General features: G+C 53.7%; 9 protein-coding genes across 9 annotated transcripts; 2 read left to right on the top strand and 7 right to left on the bottom strand.

The window, feature by feature from the left end:
* Positions 1–348: 348 nt before the first annotated feature.
* A1O7_06149 (uncharacterized protein) lies at positions 349–2,076 on the bottom strand (the record flags this gene model as incomplete). Its single annotated transcript, XM_007760153.1, has 1 exon — positions 349–2,076. The coding sequence occupies one exon, from the start codon at positions 2,074–2,076 to the stop codon at positions 349–351; it is 1,728 nt and encodes a 575-aa protein (XP_007758343.1).
* Positions 2,077–3,113: 1,037 nt separating this feature from the next.
* On the bottom strand, positions 3,114–3,773 carry A1O7_06148 (uncharacterized protein; the record flags this gene model as incomplete). The annotated part of the gene is made up of 1 exon (XM_007760152.1): positions 3,114–3,773. One exon carries the CDS (start codon positions 3,771–3,773, stop codon positions 3,114–3,116), a length of 660 nt encoding a protein of 219 aa, XP_007758342.1.
* Positions 3,774–4,017: 244 nt separating this feature from the next.
* A1O7_06147 (uncharacterized protein) lies at positions 4,018–4,758 on the top strand (the record flags this gene model as incomplete). Its single annotated transcript, XM_007760151.1, has 1 exon — positions 4,018–4,758. The coding sequence occupies one exon, from the start codon at positions 4,018–4,020 to the stop codon at positions 4,756–4,758; it is 741 nt and encodes a 246-aa protein (XP_007758341.1).
* A 1,094-nt stretch (positions 4,759–5,852) lies between these two features.
* A1O7_06146 (uncharacterized protein) lies at positions 5,853–7,370 on the bottom strand (the record flags this gene model as incomplete). Its single annotated transcript, XM_007760150.1, has 1 exon — positions 5,853–7,370. The coding sequence occupies one exon, from the start codon at positions 7,368–7,370 to the stop codon at positions 5,853–5,855; it is 1,518 nt and encodes a 505-aa protein (XP_007758340.1).
* A 2,745-nt stretch (positions 7,371–10,115) lies between these two features.
* Positions 10,116–10,765, bottom strand: A1O7_06145 (uncharacterized protein; the record flags this gene model as incomplete). The annotated part of the gene is made up of 2 exons (XM_007760149.1): positions 10,116–10,244; positions 10,676–10,765. The coding sequence occupies 2 exons, from the start codon at positions 10,763–10,765 to the stop codon at positions 10,116–10,118; spliced, it is 219 nt and encodes a 72-aa protein (XP_007758339.1).
* A 539-nt stretch (positions 10,766–11,304) lies between these two features.
* A1O7_06144 (uncharacterized protein) lies at positions 11,305–12,832 on the bottom strand (the record flags this gene model as incomplete). Its single annotated transcript, XM_007760148.1, has 2 exons — positions 11,305–11,876; positions 11,932–12,832. The coding sequence occupies 2 exons, from the start codon at positions 12,830–12,832 to the stop codon at positions 11,305–11,307; spliced, it is 1,473 nt and encodes a 490-aa protein (XP_007758338.1).
* A 926-nt stretch (positions 12,833–13,758) lies between these two features.
* On the bottom strand, positions 13,759–15,006 carry A1O7_06143 (diphosphomevalonate decarboxylase; the record flags this gene model as incomplete). Its single annotated transcript, XM_007760147.1, has 2 exons — positions 13,759–14,884; positions 14,942–15,006. 2 exons carry the CDS (start codon positions 15,004–15,006, stop codon positions 13,759–13,761), a joined length of 1,191 nt encoding a protein of 396 aa, XP_007758337.1.
* Positions 15,007–15,237: 231 nt separating this feature from the next.
* Positions 15,238–16,296, top strand: A1O7_06142 (cytochrome c heme-lyase; the record flags this gene model as incomplete). The annotated part of the gene is made up of 1 exon (XM_007760146.1): positions 15,238–16,296. One exon carries the CDS (start codon positions 15,238–15,240, stop codon positions 16,294–16,296), a length of 1,059 nt encoding a protein of 352 aa, XP_007758336.1.
* Positions 16,297–17,062: 766 nt separating this feature from the next.
* On the bottom strand, positions 17,063–18,025 carry A1O7_06141 (uncharacterized protein; the record flags this gene model as incomplete). Its single annotated transcript, XM_007760145.1, has 2 exons — positions 17,063–17,898; positions 17,953–18,025. 2 exons carry the CDS (start codon positions 18,023–18,025, stop codon positions 17,063–17,065), a joined length of 909 nt encoding a protein of 302 aa, XP_007758335.1.
* Positions 18,026–19,539: the final 1,514 nt, after the last annotated feature.

Here is a 19,539-nt window from a genome sequence, read left to right as displayed (position 1 = left end):
GAGCAGCCCTGGATTCGAGTGTCCCGACGAATGCTGAACGCCATATAGTACGGAATACGTGTCCACCAATTCCATCCCAATGCAGCCAAGCCTGATGCATGCCGTCGACTTTAAAAGCGTAGACACACACCTCGCTCTATTCGAGGAGCAAGTAGCTGCGTGCCGAACCACTGTTGGCGAAGATTATCTGTACAACATCTTGTGTTGATAAAGTAACGGAAGGTCCCCTCCAAGAAGAATCGTGTATCTGCCTCCAGTCCTCAAGGAATTCAGTATCGCCCAAAACCCCGAATACCCAACTCTCGACATCTTCATTTCTCACCTCCCTTCGTGCACCGGAGTGAAATCTCAAGCGTGTCCATTCACGCCGTTGACCTGCGGCTGAGGAACTCCGGCCACGACGCTGAACTGGCTGCCAGCTCCAGCCCAGAGCAGCTTCTTATCCCTGACTGCCGTGTTGTCAATCATAGTTGCCAGCTCAACATCGTCATCGACGCCTTGTCCAGTCTGATAGGTGGTGCTGAATCCCCATGACCATGCCTTGCCGTTCTTGTCGATAGCAATGCAATGATCGGATCCAGCTGCGGCCGTGACGGCCTGGATATTGGGAACTTGTGTTGGCACGACCAGGATTCGAGGAAGGCCGGCTGAATCCCGCACAATGTCGTCCTCTCGGAGTTCTTTGACCTTGAGGCCCGACTGATTACCATCGATCCTTCCCCAGACGAGTAGCTCGTTCTTGTCGGTGACAGCCACCGTGTGGTGCGAACCTCCTTGAATACAAGTCACTTTTCCTTTTCCGCTGAGCGTTTTGACGATAATAGGCATATGTACGTCGTTGCCCTTGCTGTTCCCACTATCATCAAACTCTTTGGGGACGCCTGTCTGGCCAAAATTGTTCAAGCCCCACGAATATACCTCTCCGGTTTGTTTCACAGCGAAGGAATTGTAAGCTCCAGCACCGACGTAATCGACTTTCTTGAGCGTGCCGATAGCCATTGGCACCAAGCTGTTGGTTGCTCTTCTCTCCAATATCCTTCTGCCAAGCTGGTTCTGCTGTCCTGAGCCCCAGCAAAAGACAGCGCCGTTACTCTGCAGCGCTAGGACATGGTTGGCTCCTGTTGCCAGTTGAACAATCTTGCTGAGGCCACTGATCAATTTTGGTCGCAGTTGAATCAATGTGGTAGGATCAAATCCGAAAATGCCTTCGTTTGAGCGGAAAGTTCCCCATCCGTAGACTTCACCGGTGGTTGTTAGAGCGAACGTAGCACTGTCGGTGCAGGCAACCTGAGTGAACACAACATTTTCAGGCACGCCAGACAAGTCGACTTCGCCTGGAGTAGACTCTCTAGGATTGACAGCCGTCTCTGAACCAGAGTCAGAGTCCGAGTCACTGCCTTCGTCCTCATCCATGTCTCTAAGACCGCCTTCCCACGCGGTGTCTCGGCCTAACGCGCCCTGGTCATTGACGCCCCATGTCAAAATCTTGTTGTCATGAGTCAAGGCCGCTGTGTGCATCCCACCCACGGATAGCGCCACGACACCGACATCAGGACCTAGGTTGGGATTGTAACGCGGTCTCTTGACTTCTGTCTGACCTTTGGCGCTTCCCAGGCCGAGTTCACCCGATGACCCCTCTCCAAAAACGAAAACACTCAGTTTCTGAGTAGGAGGGTGATTGATCTCGGCCTTCGCTGCCTTGGACTTCTTAGCAGCAGTGGTCTTTGCTGGTGCAGCAGCTTCGCGTTTGGGCGGCTCGGCTTCTTTGACTTCAGGTGCAGGCTTCGTGGCAACTTTGGGTCTTTTCACGCCGTTGACATGAGGTTCATCCTCAACATGGTCTTCAGCCTTCCGCTTCGTGGTCTTCTTTGCAGGGGCGACCGATGCTTCTGGCACAGCTTTAGCAGCCTTGGGAGATGCCAATGCCTTTGTAGCAGCTTTAGGCGATTCCTCTTCTTGCACACTTGCACGTCTCTTCCGCGGTGGCTCGGGAGTCGTCTTCTTGGTGTCTTTTGCTTTGGCAGTCTTTGCCTTTGTCGCAGCCGCGGGCGCAGCCTTTCGGGTACGAGTGGACATTCTGGGTGGAGATATGTGACGCGACAGATGCTTCGGGCCACTTGTGGATCGGAGACGACTCGAGTACCGGGTGTGGCTTAGAAGCAAGACAGTGCTGAGTGCGACTTGACGGAGAAGTAGTCTGTGAAAGTGAAAACCCCAGACTCAGAAGCAGGAATAGAGAAGACAGTGAAGAGGACGTGGATGATGCAACGGCTGATCAACGAACGGGGCAGCTGTCGCAGTGGCAGTGAGGCGAGCAGTCGGAGACAAAAAATGTTGTTAGCGCATGGCAGTTGTTGTGATTGGACGCGCCCCGACGCGCTATAACTGGTGCAACGGAATACCAGATGACTAAGCAGCCGATTGATCAATACCACGATAACCATTCAACCACAACTTTCAATCCATTTGTTTAAACCATTGTTTACACTATTCAAGGCTTTAAACTCGGCGTACATGCTCATCCAGCACTATGAAGAGGCGGCCGGATGTGTCCGCATAAGAACGAATGATAACGCTGAATGAGAGCTTCGTCTGTAGCGACTGGGAAGCCGCCCCTGTTGGCAACTGGTCGGATTCTCACGCTTATACACACTTGAAAGGTATCGACGCCTTTATCTCGCACACTCTGTTGCAGATGGTTTGGGAGGGACACAAAAGCTAAACGAGAGCTGGCCATTTTAGATCAGTGTTTCATGAGAATAAGTCCCCAAATCCCAAGGTGTGGAAACCAGTGGCTTCGTTACCTTTCCCTACCGATGTACTCTTGCTCAGAAGACAAAAGCAAGAGCCGAAGACCACTCCTGCACCAATCTCGCCATTTTCAGCTTCTATCAGGCGTTTGCAAGATCGTACTTGACTTCCTGGGCAAACGCGAGGACGACTTAGGAGTCCTACCGGTAAGTTCAGTCCAGACTGGTGGGTTGCTGAATCGAGCTTGTTCTTCAGCCTCTCCCTGCTGACCATTTCTCATGTATCGGCTTCAAGAATCTCAACTCTCTTCTCCCCGGAACGTGGTACCATGATCTGTGTCCAAGCTCTAGTGTCCCAACTGCTCAGATGACTGGCTTCAGCTCTCGGTTTCCTTTTGCTCGAGGGTTTGGTGCATTCTCGTTCTCCTGGATGTAGAAGCGACGCAACAACATGATAGCCTCCTTTCTGAAGATCCCTCCATAACTTGGATAGCCCTCCTCCAGACCCTTGTCAGAATTGACCGGCAGCACACTTCCATTTCCTCCGAATCGATCATTGCCACACCCGTAGTAGACACGGCGAATACCATACTGTCTCAGAGCAGAAGCACACATGATGCAGGGCTCAACCGTGACGTAGAGATCGGTCTCCTTGAGTTTGACTTGTGGGAACTTCTTGCAGAACTGAGCAATGGCGAGGAATTCGGCATGTCGAGTTCCGTTGAGAGATCGATTGGTGTCGTTCATTCCACGAGCAATCACCTCGCCCTCATACACGAGGACGCAGGCGACCGGTGTTTCTCCTTCCTTGAGGGCTTGTTCAGCGGTATCAATCGCCTGGAGCATGAATCCTTGGTGAAGTTCGAGGTTCTCCAGGACATGGGGATGGAGTTTGTCCTTGTCGTTGGTAGGCTCTGGCTTGATGCCGGCCACAGTCGCCATTTCGTCGTCTGAAGGGTCCATGTCAGCCAATGAAAGAAACTCTGACCCTTCAGGTCCAGGTATGCCCTGAAGGAACTCCATCTTGGCTACATCTTGACTCACTTGAGAGAAAGAGAAGAAAGTCGTGAAGCTGTGGACTCTAGTGATGCTTTGTCGGGGTTCGTGCGTCGCCGTAGTCGGCTTTGTTGCCCTGTAGAGGAAGTGGAGGAAGAGGATGTTGTCACGTTGCGAGGTGATCTGAGAACAAAGTAAGGAAGAAGTGAAGACACATGCGACAGGTTTGCTGCCACAGATCAATTCTGTTTGCATCGCAGCTACCCGCATCATGGGAGGCCGCAGTTTCCTGTCGGCGCTGTTGGTGCTTTGTGCTTGCACTGTCCTTGCTGCTGCTGCCGACGCAGCTGCTTCCAAACTGCCCAACTCGGTCACACTTTCCTATGAAGTGATCGGATCCTCCTCAGTGAAGCCACTGGCTACCGTCTTTTACGACCCGAGGACGTCGAAGCACACTCTGTCATCATGGACTCCTCCCTCTCTAGACTCACTCCAATCTACGACACCTGAGCCTACCTCCTCCAAGCTCCTCCGCATTCTGCTACCGAACGGCAGCTCGACGATAACGACGTTGGACACATTCAGCGACAATGTCTACAAGAAGATTGATCTCTGGATCTCTCCCGATGACGGCTCAGTCTTCTCGGCCTCCGTCTCCAGTCTCTCACCTCCACCGTTAACCCCGGAAGAGGAACGCCATAAGAAGAAAGTCGAGAGGGCCAAGGCAAAGGGGCGGCCTATACCACCTCCACCTCCAATCCCGAAGACGAAGAAAGCAAGAGAAGAAGCCGCCGCTAGAGCTGCCATGCATGAGCCTATCCGAGTAAATCTGATTGCCCCGAGTCCTGGTCCGTCGCCGGTTCTAGCAACAAGAGCTCCACCTCAGGTTGATGCCGAGGGGAGGGAAGTTCCACAAGAAGAACAACAGGAGAAGAGCTTCTTCCAGAAGTACTGGTGGGTGTTCTTGATCGCCACAATGTTGATGATGACAAGCGGAGGCGGCGAGAAATGATCTAACTAGGGATGGGGGTTTGAGCGACAGTTCCACATTCATGCTCTCCAGCGCTAGAAGGGTGTCAAAGCGGCCGCGAGACTAGCCCAAGATCTCAGAAGCGAACTGTTGTCCTCTCGTGCGGATGATCGTCCGCCCAGCTCCGCTTCAATGGGCTATCCTGAGCAGATGGCCCTATTCACAGCGCAATTGCGCCTTAGCAGGCCCATTTCCTCCATCCAGCTGGGAGACGCCCCTGCACGTCGCCGAGCTGCAAAGGCCTTGTATCGCCGGACAACAGAGTTACGCTCGAGAGGCGATAGGGACAGCATCATCGGCACTGAACCTTCACCATGACCGGTATGGCACCGCTGATTCAAGGTCCAGAGATATCGTGGCCATGTCTCATGTGGCGAAGATCTTTGCATACTCAATAGTCTCGCACCCGGAGGACAAGTGACCCTTTTATGAATGCCTTTTCCTTGCTGGGAAGTCTTCCGATGCTTTTTTCCGATTCTTCTGTCAGAGTGTACAATAGAGGCACGAGAAGACGGACGCCAAGTTCTCGGTCAAATCGATGTTGGCCTAGGAACTAAAACAGGGGCACCTGCCGTCAGTCGAGAGGACAAGATGGCGAAGTTGTGAGCTGTACGCAAGGCCCGATAAAGTCAACGCGTACTGCATCAGCACAATAAATACAGCCAGGTCATAACGCACGCTTCATTCCATTCTCTTCCATTTAGCATGCCATTCCCCTATGGTTTGACACCACATGCCCTTAGCTCGTAAAGCATTGCACACCCATGCATACGGGAGACCCAGCACCAGCCCATCCATTCACAATAAACATTCTCGAGCTTAATGGCCAGCTCACCTTACTCCGTACCTTGCATGAAATTGCACGTTCCTCATTTCACGCGTTTCATGCACCGAGGCCGTAACCCAGACCTATTGACACCAGCCAGCGCCTTTGAGTGTCAGGTTGTCGTTTCTGTTTTTGACCTTCACTCCCTTCCGCTTTCCCTCCCAGAGCCGCTGGAGTCTCATACCCATACCCAAGAGGCAAAGACTGCACTCAACGTACTCCGTACTCCGCACCGTACTCTATCCGCTCATCACTGCAAAATGTCCCTGGAAATCAGCTCGTCGCGGACCCGACCGCCTCGTCCCCACCCACTGAGATCCCAGATCTGGATGCCCCTATCGGTCATGACGACGAGCTCGTTCTCGGCGCTCCTGTAGCGTGGCTTGCGGTTACGGCCGCGTTGGCGCTTGCAGTGTTGTTGCTGCGTTTGCGGCTTTGAGCCGGGGGTTGGGGATCCCGCGGTCAGACTCAGGGATGGGATTGTCGCCAGGGTCGACTCCTCTGGTGTAGCTTCGCCCTTTGGAGTGGTTTGTCGTCCCATGTCTCGATCGGTGACCAAGGTGGTCTTGGTCAAATTCGGCGTGTCGAGGTCAACGTCAACGTCACGTTCTGACGGACGGTGGATGTGCTGGGTTTGTCCTGTGGGTTTCATGGCTGAGGAGGGCGCCGATGCCATTTCTTCAGCAGGGCTGCGTGGTGTCTGTTCGTTGAGATTCATGTCGGATCCGCTTGCGGACATCTTAACTTGTAGGCCGGCCGTCACTGGCGACGATGCTCGAGGCTGCTCCTGTGAATTGCCCGTCGCCACGTTCTCTGACGATCGAATACTGGCTTCTCTGCCCTCACCAACCGCGGTCTGTAAGGCTGGCGGATGCGGAATTTCGCTGCTCGTATTCTCCATCCCACCCGCCTGCCTGTCCTTCTCCTTCGCTTGGCCCGCTACTTCGTCGGTCGGATTATCTTCATACTCCCCTGGCTCAGGCTCCTCAACTTCATCTTCCTCATCATTGCTTCCGCCCCGGTCCTCATTGACTTGCCTCCAGCGTCCCATCCCCCAGCACATCTTACGCACAACAGCTCCGGCGTCCATTTTCAGCACTACGGGCCGAAGAAGGGCCATTGACCCGCCGAGGTTCTCGTCCTGTACGTGAGGGTAATAGTGTCTCAAATTGTCCGTTGAAGTAGATCTGTCGGAAGTGATGGAGGCTGGTGCTGGTAGAGGTGAGGGATGTGTAGGGGGGAATGAGGTTGGCTCAGCGGGAACTTCACTCGCATTACCCATTTCGCCTACTTCGCCTTCTGCCCCCACGTCTTCATCCGCTTCGACGTTCTCAAATATGCTGGCCATACTGCCCTCTTCATCCTCTACAACGTCAACTTCATGGCCAGGTTCGTCGTTGCCGCTCGCATGGCTTCCGTTGTCCCAGTCCATGTCATCGCTGCCATTTCGGTCATCCCAGACTTCCTCGCAAAGCGCTTCTGGGTTCAATGCATAAATGAGCACCTTGTCCCATTGCGCAATTGCGATTCTTTCGCCCATAGGCGACACCTTGACAGTCTCTGACCCCGTCATTGACGTGGCTTGCGCATTCCATCCCCAGAGGCGCGCCACAACGCGGACATCTGTGCCCTCTGCAGCGCCGTGGTCTATATCAAAGTCAGAGTCAGAATGGATTTCTACCTCGTGTTCCGAACGTTCGACAGTCTCATTTTCACCGGCTCCATCATCTGCCATGAAGTCTGGCACTGAGGTGACACTAATGTCCATATCCTGTGCTGCATTTGGATCGGTGACAGTTCTGCGGCTTCGTGGCTCCCTAGGTGGACGAGGCAAGCCTAGAGGTAAGTCGTCTTTGTAGTCAATATGTAAGCAGTCGTCTACATTCTTGCGCAGGCGAACTTGTACTATGGTGAGCACTTTTGGACCCGTGGCAGTATTGTTTCCTTGGCAAGCCGGCATATTAGAAGGATGGATCCGCGCAAGGCCCAAGCAAAGCATGTTTGTAACACAATCGGATTCAGCACTGAGATTGAATCCGTCCAGGTCGTGCAACCTAGGACCGGGTTGCACACCTTGATGGTGCTTGAAAAAGAACGATGTAGATAGGGTGAAATGCTGTCCGTGTATCCATGTATGATTCATCTTGCTTACCCGACGACAGAGGCTCCGAGGCAACTGTGTGCCACCTATGCTGGGGCCCCAAGGCGTTGCCCAGAAAGGAAGAAGGCGAGCCCGAACTGGATCGTTTGCCACTAGCGTTGTAAATGGTGTGGTTGAGCCAGGGGCGTAGAGCGACAAAAGGCGACCATCCTTGAAGAATGAGATCGAGCGTGGCTTCAGGGGATGGTGGAGGAAGCGCAGGTCCACATCAGTGTCACGGGTACGCCCGCCGTCATTGCTTGGTTGATGATTCTGCGTGTAAGTGTATTGTTTAGTGTCGCTGCTGTCTTGCGCACCATCGTCGGAGTCTGAATCATCGCAGGTGATCTCCCTGTCTCCAACTTTTATCCCTGGCCGACGATTTGGAGCGGGGTGATCGAACGGATAGATGACCCATACATCGTAGTTGCTAAGCTCATTAAGGGGAAGGTGCTCACCCCGGTAGAGACAAACCGTAGCATTACTTGTTGGGCAAATCGTATCAGGCAGGTCCCACAGAATTGCACATTGCAAACGGTTGTGGACTGCAAGGTGCACAGGCACAAGATGAAGGCCGTTCAATGACTTGTGGGTCGGGATGTGAAAGAAGAGTGGCTTATCGCTTCGGTACAGGTCGTAATGAAGGAGATGGTAGCGGACCCGGGGAGTTGGCAGGGGAGGAGTCTTCGCGGCGCCACGCGTGGCTCTATAACGGAGGCCGTCCCGATGATCACATGCTCCTCCGTGAGGGTCGGCGAATTGCTTACTTGGGATGTTTGGCTCAAGATGGTACATGCTTTCAGCTGGATCCTTCTCGGGCGGTTCCCAAGCATACAAGACTGAGACATAGTAGGTTTTCTGCACGGCTTGGATGATCTTCGCGCGGCCGTCAGCGTAGGGAGAATCGATAGTGGGGCCATATAGGGGATTACTATGCAAATTGAGTTTGATTCGTAGACTGTTCTTGAAAATTACACAGCTATCGCCATCCGTTGTGAAGCATGAAGCTCGTGGGTCGAAGATGACATGACTCCTGGACGAGGGTTCCAGATTGCGACATTCGGCTGTGAAGTTGGCGCCATAAAGATTCGCAGTAGCCCGCTGGCGAAAAATGAGATAGAGGTCGCTGGTCGAAACCGACTGGTCGTCTAATCCGAGCTTTCTGCCTGGCACATACCTCAAGTGGTGCAGGATGAGTTCTCTACTTTCGGATGCTACTTCGAAGAACTTATGGTTGACTTGGATCAGTTGAAAGAATGTCGTGGCGGTCGTGAAGTAGAAAATGTGCTGAAGGATCTCTGATGGAAACGACCCGAGCGTCGCAGGGCACGAGGCCAGCAGATGGTCCCTCATTGTTCATGTCGTGGTTGACTGACTTCAACAGCGTCAAGGGTACATCGATATCTAACTGTTGATGGTAGTATCTTATCTGCAACGTGAATTTGGTACGGCTGCACCTCAGTGTGCATGATACGGCTGAGAGAGAGACAGCTGTTGTTCAGCCTGCTCGCATGGAATTGAACAATGAGAAACAGGGCCGCCGTTGCCTACAGGAGCCTTTGCTGCCTTCTACTGGCACGGTCAAGCGGTGAGGCCCCAGATACTGCCGACTGCAGTGCGACGACTTTTCGCACTCGTCGCCGCCGCAGGGACCATGGCGGTAGACCAGAGAGATGAGTTGATGGCCGGAGCAATTCGATAGATGCATTGCCAGGTGGCAGGTCAAGTACTTAGGTCACGCTGTCCGGTGGGTATTTGAGTCTGGTCACGTGCACCGAGCTTAGATCACGTGATAAGTATGCCCCTTCCGGCCCTTCCGGCCCTTCCGGCCCTTCGCAGTGTTCCTCTGTAGGCAGTTTCCTCCTGCACAATTCATGCCCGAAATGAAGCCAAAAAGTCCTACAGGTAACGGACCGAGAGGCTTGCGATGACCGGTGGCAGCCGGCGACTATGAGCCTGACAACCCGAACCCAATCTTAGCCAGACTGTTGGCACCACTTTTCAAATCCTGACCAGAGGGATAGAGGCACAAGGCCGCAATAGAGGGAAAGATGGGCCCAGAGGATGGAAAGCAAGGAGAGAACAGGTAATAGGCCAAAGAATAGGTGTCGCTTCGATTGCACCCTCTATAAGACTAGGTCTGCAACCTCGTCCACAGCCGAAGATTAGGTGCTTCAGACTCCCAGCAACTCCTCGCTAGAAATGCAGCGTAAAGTAACTCATGTTTCGATCTCAACTCTCGCGAGTCGCCCAGCCCAGCGCTCGTCCCGTGACGGTACATCGGCAGTAACTCCCACCCTCGCGCCAATGCACGAAGGCGACCCTCGTAAGTGTTCGGCAAAGATCTTCCCTGGTGGAGGAAGAAGAAACGACTCAGGCGAAGCATTCCTCGTACTTCTTGCTGTGTTTGTTGGATGCGTGATCTTCGAGACCCTTCCGCGCCGAGGTGCTCTGGAAGGTGGCGAAGCAAACCTTGCACTTGATACTTTGTGCCTTTGCATTCTAGACAAGAGAAAGCAGTGTCAGCGAGCGATCCGATTGACAACGAAAACGGTACTGGTTCTTCGGAGGACAGGAAAACCAAAAGCCGAAACAAGAGGGGAGCCTGGCCCTGTGGTCGTGGCGTGATTGTGAGATGCCCAAGTTCACCGCCCTCCAGGATTGGAAGACCATAAAGCGCGAGCCTAACGCCACCACACAGGCCCTCTAGGAATAAGACATAGCCACAAAAGGACGAACGCGACAGCGCCGGTTTGACGGTCTGTGCGAGGAATGGACGAACCACGTCTCGTCACCCTCTACTCAGCAGAACGACTAGAAGTCAAGCGCCATATCTTTTCAGCAGGCCCAGTGGAGAATCCACTACACGGGCCAAGGGAAATAGGAAAGAAAGTCTTGATAGAGAGGAGTGGAAAAGGCAGTTGAACACGTACCGATTTCAATTGACTTTGGGGGTCCTTCTTCGCATCCTTCGCGGCTCGCTCACGTTTCTGCGCAGCTTTGGCTCCGTTGCCGCCACCCATTTTGACGGTGAATATCAAGCACGATTTGGAAAGGAAAGGATAGAAAGGTGAGCACAGGAAGTTGTCGGCCTGACGGATGGTGTCGCAAGTGCACGGGGATTCCTGAAATTGGATCGGGCGCGAGTGTGAAAGGAGCGAGCGAAGAGAAATTTAGAAGAGGACAGGATGAGGCTGACATGAAAGGAACAGTGGCAAGGACATGGGCGGTCAGAAGATAAATTTGGCAGGCAGCTTGGAAAAATTACAGGTCGAGACCGCATCGGCGGCAGCGGTGGATCCGGAAGCGGAAAAACTTTCTTACGAGGCATCGCTTTTGCCGCTGTACGGAGTACTTGTGCATCATTGGTAGGTACGTACCCGTACTCCGTACCTGAGTGGAAATTGAGCGGCAACGTCCTTCAAAATATTCATGTCCAAGATCTATCCTCGCAGCCACCAGAGTGGAGACCCCTATAAACCGAGAGACATCATATGTGCACCATGACTCTGGTCTTGAGGGAATCAACAATGCGATCATCCTAGATCGCACACAAACCTGCTCATGTCGAGATGCGATTGAACTGCAACCCGGTGCTGATGTCTCCAAACTTTGCATGCCAAATATCCTTCAGGTAAGTGCTCCGCGGCAACCATGGGCCTCGATCACCACCCTTTGGTAGTGTATTCGCCTCCTGAGCAGCCTTGATGTAAGAGCTATTCAGATTCAACAGCGGCACCTCCATCACACCTTCCTTCTCATTCAAACGTGGGACCATGCTGCTCATACCCTTGGCTTTCATCTGTTTGAGCAGGCGAACCCACAATTGCGCGGTGGCGTCGGCACCAAGTGTCCAACTGGCATTTGTGTAGCCAAAGATGAATGTAAAGTTGGGTAGGTCCTGGAGTAAAGCGCCCCGCCAGATGTACTTTTGGTTCATTCCGTAGGGTTCGCCATCGACCGTGACGGTCGCACCACCGCCGAATTGGATCTTCAGACCGGTGGCTGTGATGATGATATCTGCGTCGATCGTCTTCCCTGAAGAGAGCGTGATTTGGTTGCCGGAGATGTCTTGAATCGTGTCCGTTACGACGTCAGAATTGCCTTTGCGCAGAGCTGCAAAGAAGTCCCCACCTGCAAGAGCACAGTCAGCTGAAATTCATCCTCAGGCTCAGGCAATCAAGTTTACCAGGAGTGATGCACATTCTTTGTTCCCAAGGGTTATACTTGGGGACGAAATGCGGCTCGAACGGGATATGCTCAGGCAACTGCTTCTCTGTTTCTTGGCGGAGGATCGAGATACCCTTCTTGGGGAACAGACGACAGAACTGGAAAAATAAAAAGCCCACAAGGAGGAATCTGAGCCGGATAAGTTGATATGCCCACTTCTCGGGGAAGATTCGCTTGATCATGCCGTCGATGGGTTCCGTGAGGGGCACAGTCAGGAAGTAGCCCGGTGATCGTTGCAGCATGGTGATATGCTTGGCTTTATCGGCCATGGCGGGGAGGAGAGTCACAGCGGTGGCGCCACTGCCAATGATGACGACTTTCTTGTCCGTATAGTCAAGTTCTTCTGGCCAGAACTGCGGGTGCACCACGGTTCCTCGGAACTTGTCAATGCCAGGGATTTGCGTGTTCAGGCCTTGCGTATAGTCATAATAGCCGGTCCCGAGCAGGATAAAGCGCGAGTAGAATTTCCTCTTCTCCACGCCATTCACGGTGACATCGAGTTCCCAATGTTGATTCTCGGTTGACCAATTCATGCTTTCGACCTTGTGATGGTACTTGACGTGGCTGTCGATCCCGTGTTTCGCGGCGGTGCCCTGCACATAACGCAGAATCGACGCGGCGTCGGCGATGGAACGATCTTCCTTCCACGGATCCCAGGGGAAACCGAAAGTGTGAAGATCCGAGTCGGACCTGATACCGGGATATTTGAACAGACTCCAAGTGCCACCGATTTCCCCGCGCCCTTCGAGAATGGCATATGAGTAGTCAGGTATGCCTTCCTGGAGGCGGAAGGCAGAGTTGATGCCAGAAATCCCCGCGCCGATAATGATGACGTCGAAGCTGTTGTTGGCGGCGATCATCTTGATCAGTATATGTGTGTATGCCGCTGATATCGGAGATGGTTTCGAGGACGAAGGGAGACGGTGAAGAAAAAGTCGTCGAGAAGGAATATGAGTATCCCTTTCGCACGCCGAGATAACCAGGCGTGCCAGGGCAGGTCAAGGATTCGCCTAGGAAAGTTACCGGGTAAGCAGCTATAGCAGATCTGGGTGGCACTCCGCGGCGCCACCAAAACCTGAGCTTTTATCGACTCGTACTGTAGCTCGTACTCGATGAAACGTCAGATCCGGGCCAGGGCTCAGAGCCCAGTGCCCAGTGCCCAGTCGGCCTGAAACCTGTCCGGTCGAAGGCGGAGGATCCTCTTGTACCTCGGCTGGGAAGCAGACAAGAGTCGTGGGACACTGCAACTCTGACTCAAGGGTCGGGAAGTGGCTCCAAATTCGTCGAAGTCACCACAAAAACATACCGCATTTTCTCTGCCCATGATACGAGCCTTTCACATGTGCCGTGAGTTCGCTGTGGTCAACCCCGCACCCCCCGTACTCCGTACGAGTACGCGCACATGGATGAGTTAGGTCCCACAGCTACGGCCATAGCAGGTATACCGTGTTTGTGGGGGAACGAGTATCGGCATCGAGTTGCAAGGGCAACCAACGGCCCACAACCAGATGACAGGAAACCGAGGTCCACAAGGCAAACCTCTCATACCAAATATGCAGGCCCTTCCTGCTCCCTGTCGATCGTAGAGACCACTGACAGTGTACGAGATACGTTTCGGAGTCAGAGACTAAAGTGGACTCGACCGCGCCTATCGTCAGCATCAGCATACGAGATACGAACGTGATGAAGATATCACGCGACGAGATTCTGCACAAGTTCCTTCGGTCGAAATTCGTCCTTTACTGTCTGTTCTTGTCGGTCGTGTCTAGGAAACATCCCCCAGATATCACTCCCTAACTGCATTCCCGCTCTCATCCACCAGATGGTGCTCCACTTTCTCTGGCCCTCCGCCCACGGCGGTACAAATCACACGACTCACACCACTCTTTAACGTCATCAGTGTCTTCTGCTCCAAACTCCCAAACTCGTTCGGTCGAATTGTCTCGCCGAATTGCCCTTCCCAGCCCGAGACCCTAGGTAGGATGTTCTTGAATACACCTGCCACTTGATGAGTGTGTTCTTCCAGGTAGTAGATGACTGCGTTAGGCCCGGCGTCGAATGTGTAGGCTGCAATCAATTTGCCTGCTTTGCGGTTTGCTGTCTCGACTGCGTTCATGGCTGCGCGAGAGACGTCGTTTAGGTAGTGAATGGGTGGCCACGAGTCCAGGCAGATGGCATGGAAGGAATTCGAGTCCTGCATCGTGATGCGGGCGAAAGTCTCAAAATCGCGCTCATGGATGGCCTTTTCGATCTCTTGCATCCTCTTTGGAACAATGTCTTTGAACCGGGCGGGTGCGAGCGTGGACGTCTCGACGGTGGTTTGCATGCCCGCTGTGGACGGCACGCCTTTCTTTTCGGCGCTGACGACCAGGATCAGAGCTCTCATCTCCGGCCAGTGTGAGACGGGGGCCACCTCTTGGGCCAAGCTGTCACTGCCATCCTCTTTCGTGCCTGCACGCCAAGCCACGTATCCACCCATAAGACTCCTGCACGCTGAACCGGAGCCTTGCCTTGCGATCAGTGACAGGTCCTGGGGAGACTGCGGTAACTCGTAAAGATCGGCGATGGCTCTGACCAGCGCAGCGAAACCAGCAGCCGACGAAGCCAGGCCCGCGGCCGTAGGGAAGTTGTTCGCAGAGACCAGCCGTAGGGTCATTTTCGAGAGCTTCGGCAGAGAACCATCACGGGATTCCAGCTGCTCTCGTAGCGATCGGAGGTGTTTCAGGCATGCCTGGGTTCTCTTGGAGGATTGGATATCCTCCTTTTCTCCATTGAGGATGAGCGAGTCGGCACCGGAGTAGGAATCGGAGCATGAAGCGGTTGTATGTGTCCGTAACGACTTCTGAGATAGTGTCACGGAGAGCGACGAATTCGTGGGAAGATTCAGCGTTGTGTCACGTTTACCCCAGTACCTGGACTGCTCGTTAGCCTGTGCCCACAGATTGTGGAACAGACAATGGCGTACCTACTTGATGACAGCGATGTTGACAGGCGCAGTTGTGCTGGCCCGGTACACGGGCGACGAACCAGACATTGTTGGCTCTGGTACTCGGACGGAGCGAGATTTGATTTCACTTCACCGCAACTGAGAACAAAGTGGTGGAGGTCTGATGTGGGCCTCGACATTGTGCTGGCGTCCCCGCATCTGTCCTGTCTATCATGCTCGCTACATCTCCCAAAATAATTGTGGCGTCGACAACGTTTCTCTCCCTCTACGGAGTAGATATTTCGTAAACCCACCACAGCTCCGGCAATAAGTCACAACATGGGCTGGTGGAAAGCAGACCCTACACCGGAACCTCCTCAACTTCCACAATCACTCTCACACTCACAATCACAACAAACTGCCGCCCTCATCCCGCCGCATCCCATCCCCGCGCACCCCAGTACAAGTACAGGTACAAGCACAAGCACAGACCCAGCCGCAGCTTCCGCCTGCCCAATCGACCCCAGTACGCGAGCAATATGGCTCCAGCAAGCCCAGAAAGTGCAACAGCAACAGGCAAAGAGATCGCCATCGTCATCGCCCTCGCCAGGACAAATACCAGGCCAGCCTGACCTCCCAGCCCGAACCTCACCACCGTCGCCACCACCGGCACCATCGCCTTCCCCTTCCCTCCGCGATATCACCACGACCAGCGCATCAGTCGAATGCTCCTCCGACCGAATCGACCAATACCCCACTGCCGCCTCCCAGTCCGCGTCAGCATACAGCCCCTCCCGCCCCCTCTCTCACGACCGCGTCGTCTCCTCCATCCCACGAGCCACAACAACGGGGACCTTCACCACGCCCGCAAACTCCGAGACCGAAACAGGCCCTCACCCGTCCGGCAACTGGATCTACCCGTCCGAATCGCAATTCTTCCACGCGGTGATGCGCAAGCAAACTCTATCGACCTCGTCCCCGGAAACCCTCGCCTCGAGTATAAGCAGCATCATCCCGATCCACAACGCGGTCAACGAGCGCGCGTGGACACTCATCAAGGAATGGGAGGTGCCGGCCACGGAGGCCACGCGGACCAAATCGTGCGCGGGTCCCAAATTGCTGAAATTTCAAGGGTTGGGCGCTGGGCCGCAGAGTCCCAAAGCCCGGATCTTGGGGTTGTGCGGGTACACGGCGCCGTTTGACAGGCATGATTGGACGGTGGAGCGGTGTGATGGCCGCAGGGTCGAGTATGTGATTGACTTTTATCAGGGGAAGGCGCAGGCGTCGGAGGGGAGGAGTAGTAATAATAATTTGAATTTCTATCTCGATGTGAGGCCCAAGTTGAACACGGTGGAGGGGTGGAGGATGAGGGCCGAGAAGGTTGTGGGGTGGCGGTGACGAGGGGTGTCATCAGAACAAGGGAAGTGGTGTAAAGAGAAGTGTCTGTATATATACTCCGGCAGCAGAAGGGAGACAACCTCTCTCATTGTACAATACCATGTCATCACGACTCACTGTCGAGAACTTGGAAGCGAAGCACCAGTAACGAGATATTCTATGTATCTGACTCTCGAGACAATCACCTCTGTCTCGTCACTAGGTACACTATCTGCGTCGCGCTACCCCTCGCAGACGGGTATCAATGTCGAACACGCTGCCTCCCATCCAGTGCCCATGCCTACCCGTGTAGTATTCGAGTAAGAACAGGCAGGTATCACCATTGGAAACCCGACCAAAAAGTAAATTGATGGAGAGTCTGGGTGACTGAAGCCGCCCTTCCCAACACGGGCAAGGTAGACCTGTATCCCTTCAGAGCCGGAGCAGGAGAGGTCTTTCTCTGTGCTTCTCCAGAGCCAGCCGTAGCCAGATACCCTTGCAATGCCAACCAGGTCGACCGTGGATGCAATCTCTCGACTAAACCCATAAAGCGCCCGCCCGGACATAGGAAAGTGATATGGTAATGCAACAGAAATATGTGATGGCCGTCTCAAGTCGTTAGTCCCAGGTGTGTGCTCCCCTTCAGCTGGTTGACCCGTTACAAAAGAAATTCGTTCATGGCGTGATATGCACTGATGTCGTTGCGAGATGCCAACGCAAGCACACGTGTATCCTGTCTGTGCCCGTTTGATCTGCCGCGGAATGTGGCTCTCGTTTCAATGCCTGCTCACCAGTTTCCTGTGCGCATGGTAGGTTGCTCCATTCCGTATGTGTTTGAAAACAGTTGCTGTCGAATACTCTGCTGTTGTGACGGCTGATTACTGTGCCGCAGCCAGCCTAGAGCCTGCATCAACTCATCATATGCCTCTCTCAGCCGATCACCACTCTTCTCGTTATGGGCCCGCAGTTTCTCTTCCCAGCCATTAAACTGCAATTGATAGCCTCCACCCCGTTTACCAGCTTCCTTGATAACGCTAGCCCATGCCTTGGAAATTTCCTCGTACGCATTTTGCTTCGCAATGTTATGCTGCGGATTGTCCCATTCTGGTAGATCGTGTATGACTTGTGTGACTGCGTTCAAATACTCCAGCGACGTCGATGACTGTTGTTCATTGGGTGGCAGGAAATGAGGTGTAAAGTCGGTGAGAGCATCGAGCAGCTCGTTCCATTGCGGGCGCACACGATCGTAGCAGTAATCGGAGCGGAGATTCCGCTCGAGGGGAAATGCGTTCATCAACCGGTTGTAATATTGCCGCAGGATCTGCAGTGTGCTTTGAATGCTGGGTCGAGGACTGACTTGGACAATCTCCTCTCGCAAGCTCGGATGTCTATCGCATAGAGTCTTCAATACTGATGTCATGGAATCCTTATCCAGTGTCTCGAGTAGTCTTTCGACTGTCAGTGGTCGGCCGACCACGAGATTGGGGCGTGCTCTCTTCCTTGACGTGGGGGTCAGAGCCGTAGGCAGTCGAGCGTTGGAGATGGAGGGGGATGTGGACATTTCATCATCTCGATCAGGAGAAGGCGAGGCTTTCCGTTTTCTTGAAGGGCCAGAGGAAGCCACTGGTGCCAGGGTTAGCGGACGGCCAGGAGATCCATATTGCACCAATAACTCACTTGATCTGTTTGGGGAGAGGCGGGAGTGTTCGAGGGAATGAGGGGGAACGGGCGGCATGGCCAGGGAGTTCATCGTGGCTAGGGAGGCCCGATGATATCAGGCCGTGTTGTTGTTTGAAATCCACTGATTGAGGGGCGACACTGCTTCGTCGTTTGCTCAACTTTCCCAAGATCCCCGCCGCTGAAGACAATGGAATTGTCGATGAACAAAGGCCGCAGGAGTGTTGTGGGAATGTCGAGCAGGCAGAGGAGCAGCAGCGGTGAAAGGCAGCAGCTCGGGATGCGGATGTGATGTGATAGAATAGAGTGAAGTGAAGTTGTGAAGTGTGAGTGGAGGTTCGACTTTGGCATCTGGCCTTGTGCGGGTCAAGTGCAGGTGAGTGCCAATGATCCAGGCTTAAGACTAGCTGCGCCTAGGGTCCAGCCTTAAGCACTGCTATTCGCTGGCAGCTCCCCGAACCAAAGGGTCTCAGGGCGTCGCGAGCCACTGGCCATTGACTGCTGACTGCGCTTCAGGGCAAGGCGCAAATCGCTGCCCAATGCTGCCACGTCTCTGCACGCCCACCGTCGAGTCTGGTGCATGTCCACTGGAAGTCTATGGATTGCCTGGCCCGTATCCGTGCATCCAGGTTTCTTGCAACAACAGTTCGGCCACGGTGACCACCAATGCAAACGAACAAAGGCCGGCAGTCATCATTGAGCGAACGGCCCGGACACAAAGATAGCGACCACAGCCAATCTGCACAGGATTCGGCTCAGTTTCATATCCTGCAACTTTCCGTGTTACCACGCACGAACAAACCCACTGGGTTCATTCCCGCGACTCTGTTGCATGCTCGTAACCAACGTCGAAGGCAGTGCCAAACGTGGCCCTAGCTGCGTAGAGAGACTGTCACTCTGCTCTACGCATCATGTCGCCATGCAATGCGGAGTAGTCGATCTTGATTCTTCTAGAGTTCACATATCTGACGCACACCAGTAGATGTGTCTCAATCGAGCATTCTGAACCTTCGATGATAAAAGTACTGACCCCATACTGATTTCAAATAACTCAGTACGCCGCCTTTGAACCATGGTAAGGTGATTGCAGAAGCTCCTCTTCACCATGGACTGGATGATTTGTAGGCGGTATTGATGCGCAGTAACATTGAAAGGGCAGGGGAAATGGCTAAAGTAGAGTCCGGGACTGTCCGAAGAGCATGGCCAGAAAGCAACCAAATCCGAATCTGGGGAGCAGGTGAGCGGAGACCAATCACTACAGGATGTACCTTGTACGAAGTGCCGCCTTGGAGGTTCTGAGGGGACTGGGGACGGAGAGACAGTGCAGAGCGCCAGGCATTTTGTTAGCAATAAAACCGGCTGCGAAAACACGAGTGGCACAGATCGCAATGGAACACAATGTTATATCAGGACCAGGTCCCTGAGATAATATCAGGCAGCTTTCCGCCGCTGCCAGGCACAAAGGGATGAATTGGAGCGAACTAAGCTAAGTAGCACTTTTCCCGTCACCATGAGTCAATGATGCGTGATCATTATCATAATCAACATAGGGAAGGACCTCCGTGCACAGCGTGAACCCCAGGGCGG

Source organism: Cladophialophora yegresii (genome assembly GCF_000585515.1).
Source record: "Cladophialophora yegresii CBS 114405 chromosome Unknown aczIN-supercont1.4, whole genome shotgun sequence".
In the NCBI taxonomy this organism is placed as follows: Eukaryota; Fungi; Ascomycota; class Eurotiomycetes; order Chaetothyriales; family Herpotrichiellaceae; genus Cladophialophora; species Cladophialophora yegresii.
The sequence above is the reverse complement of the archived record's forward strand: the minus strand, read 5'-3'. Positions and strand labels throughout refer to the sequence as shown.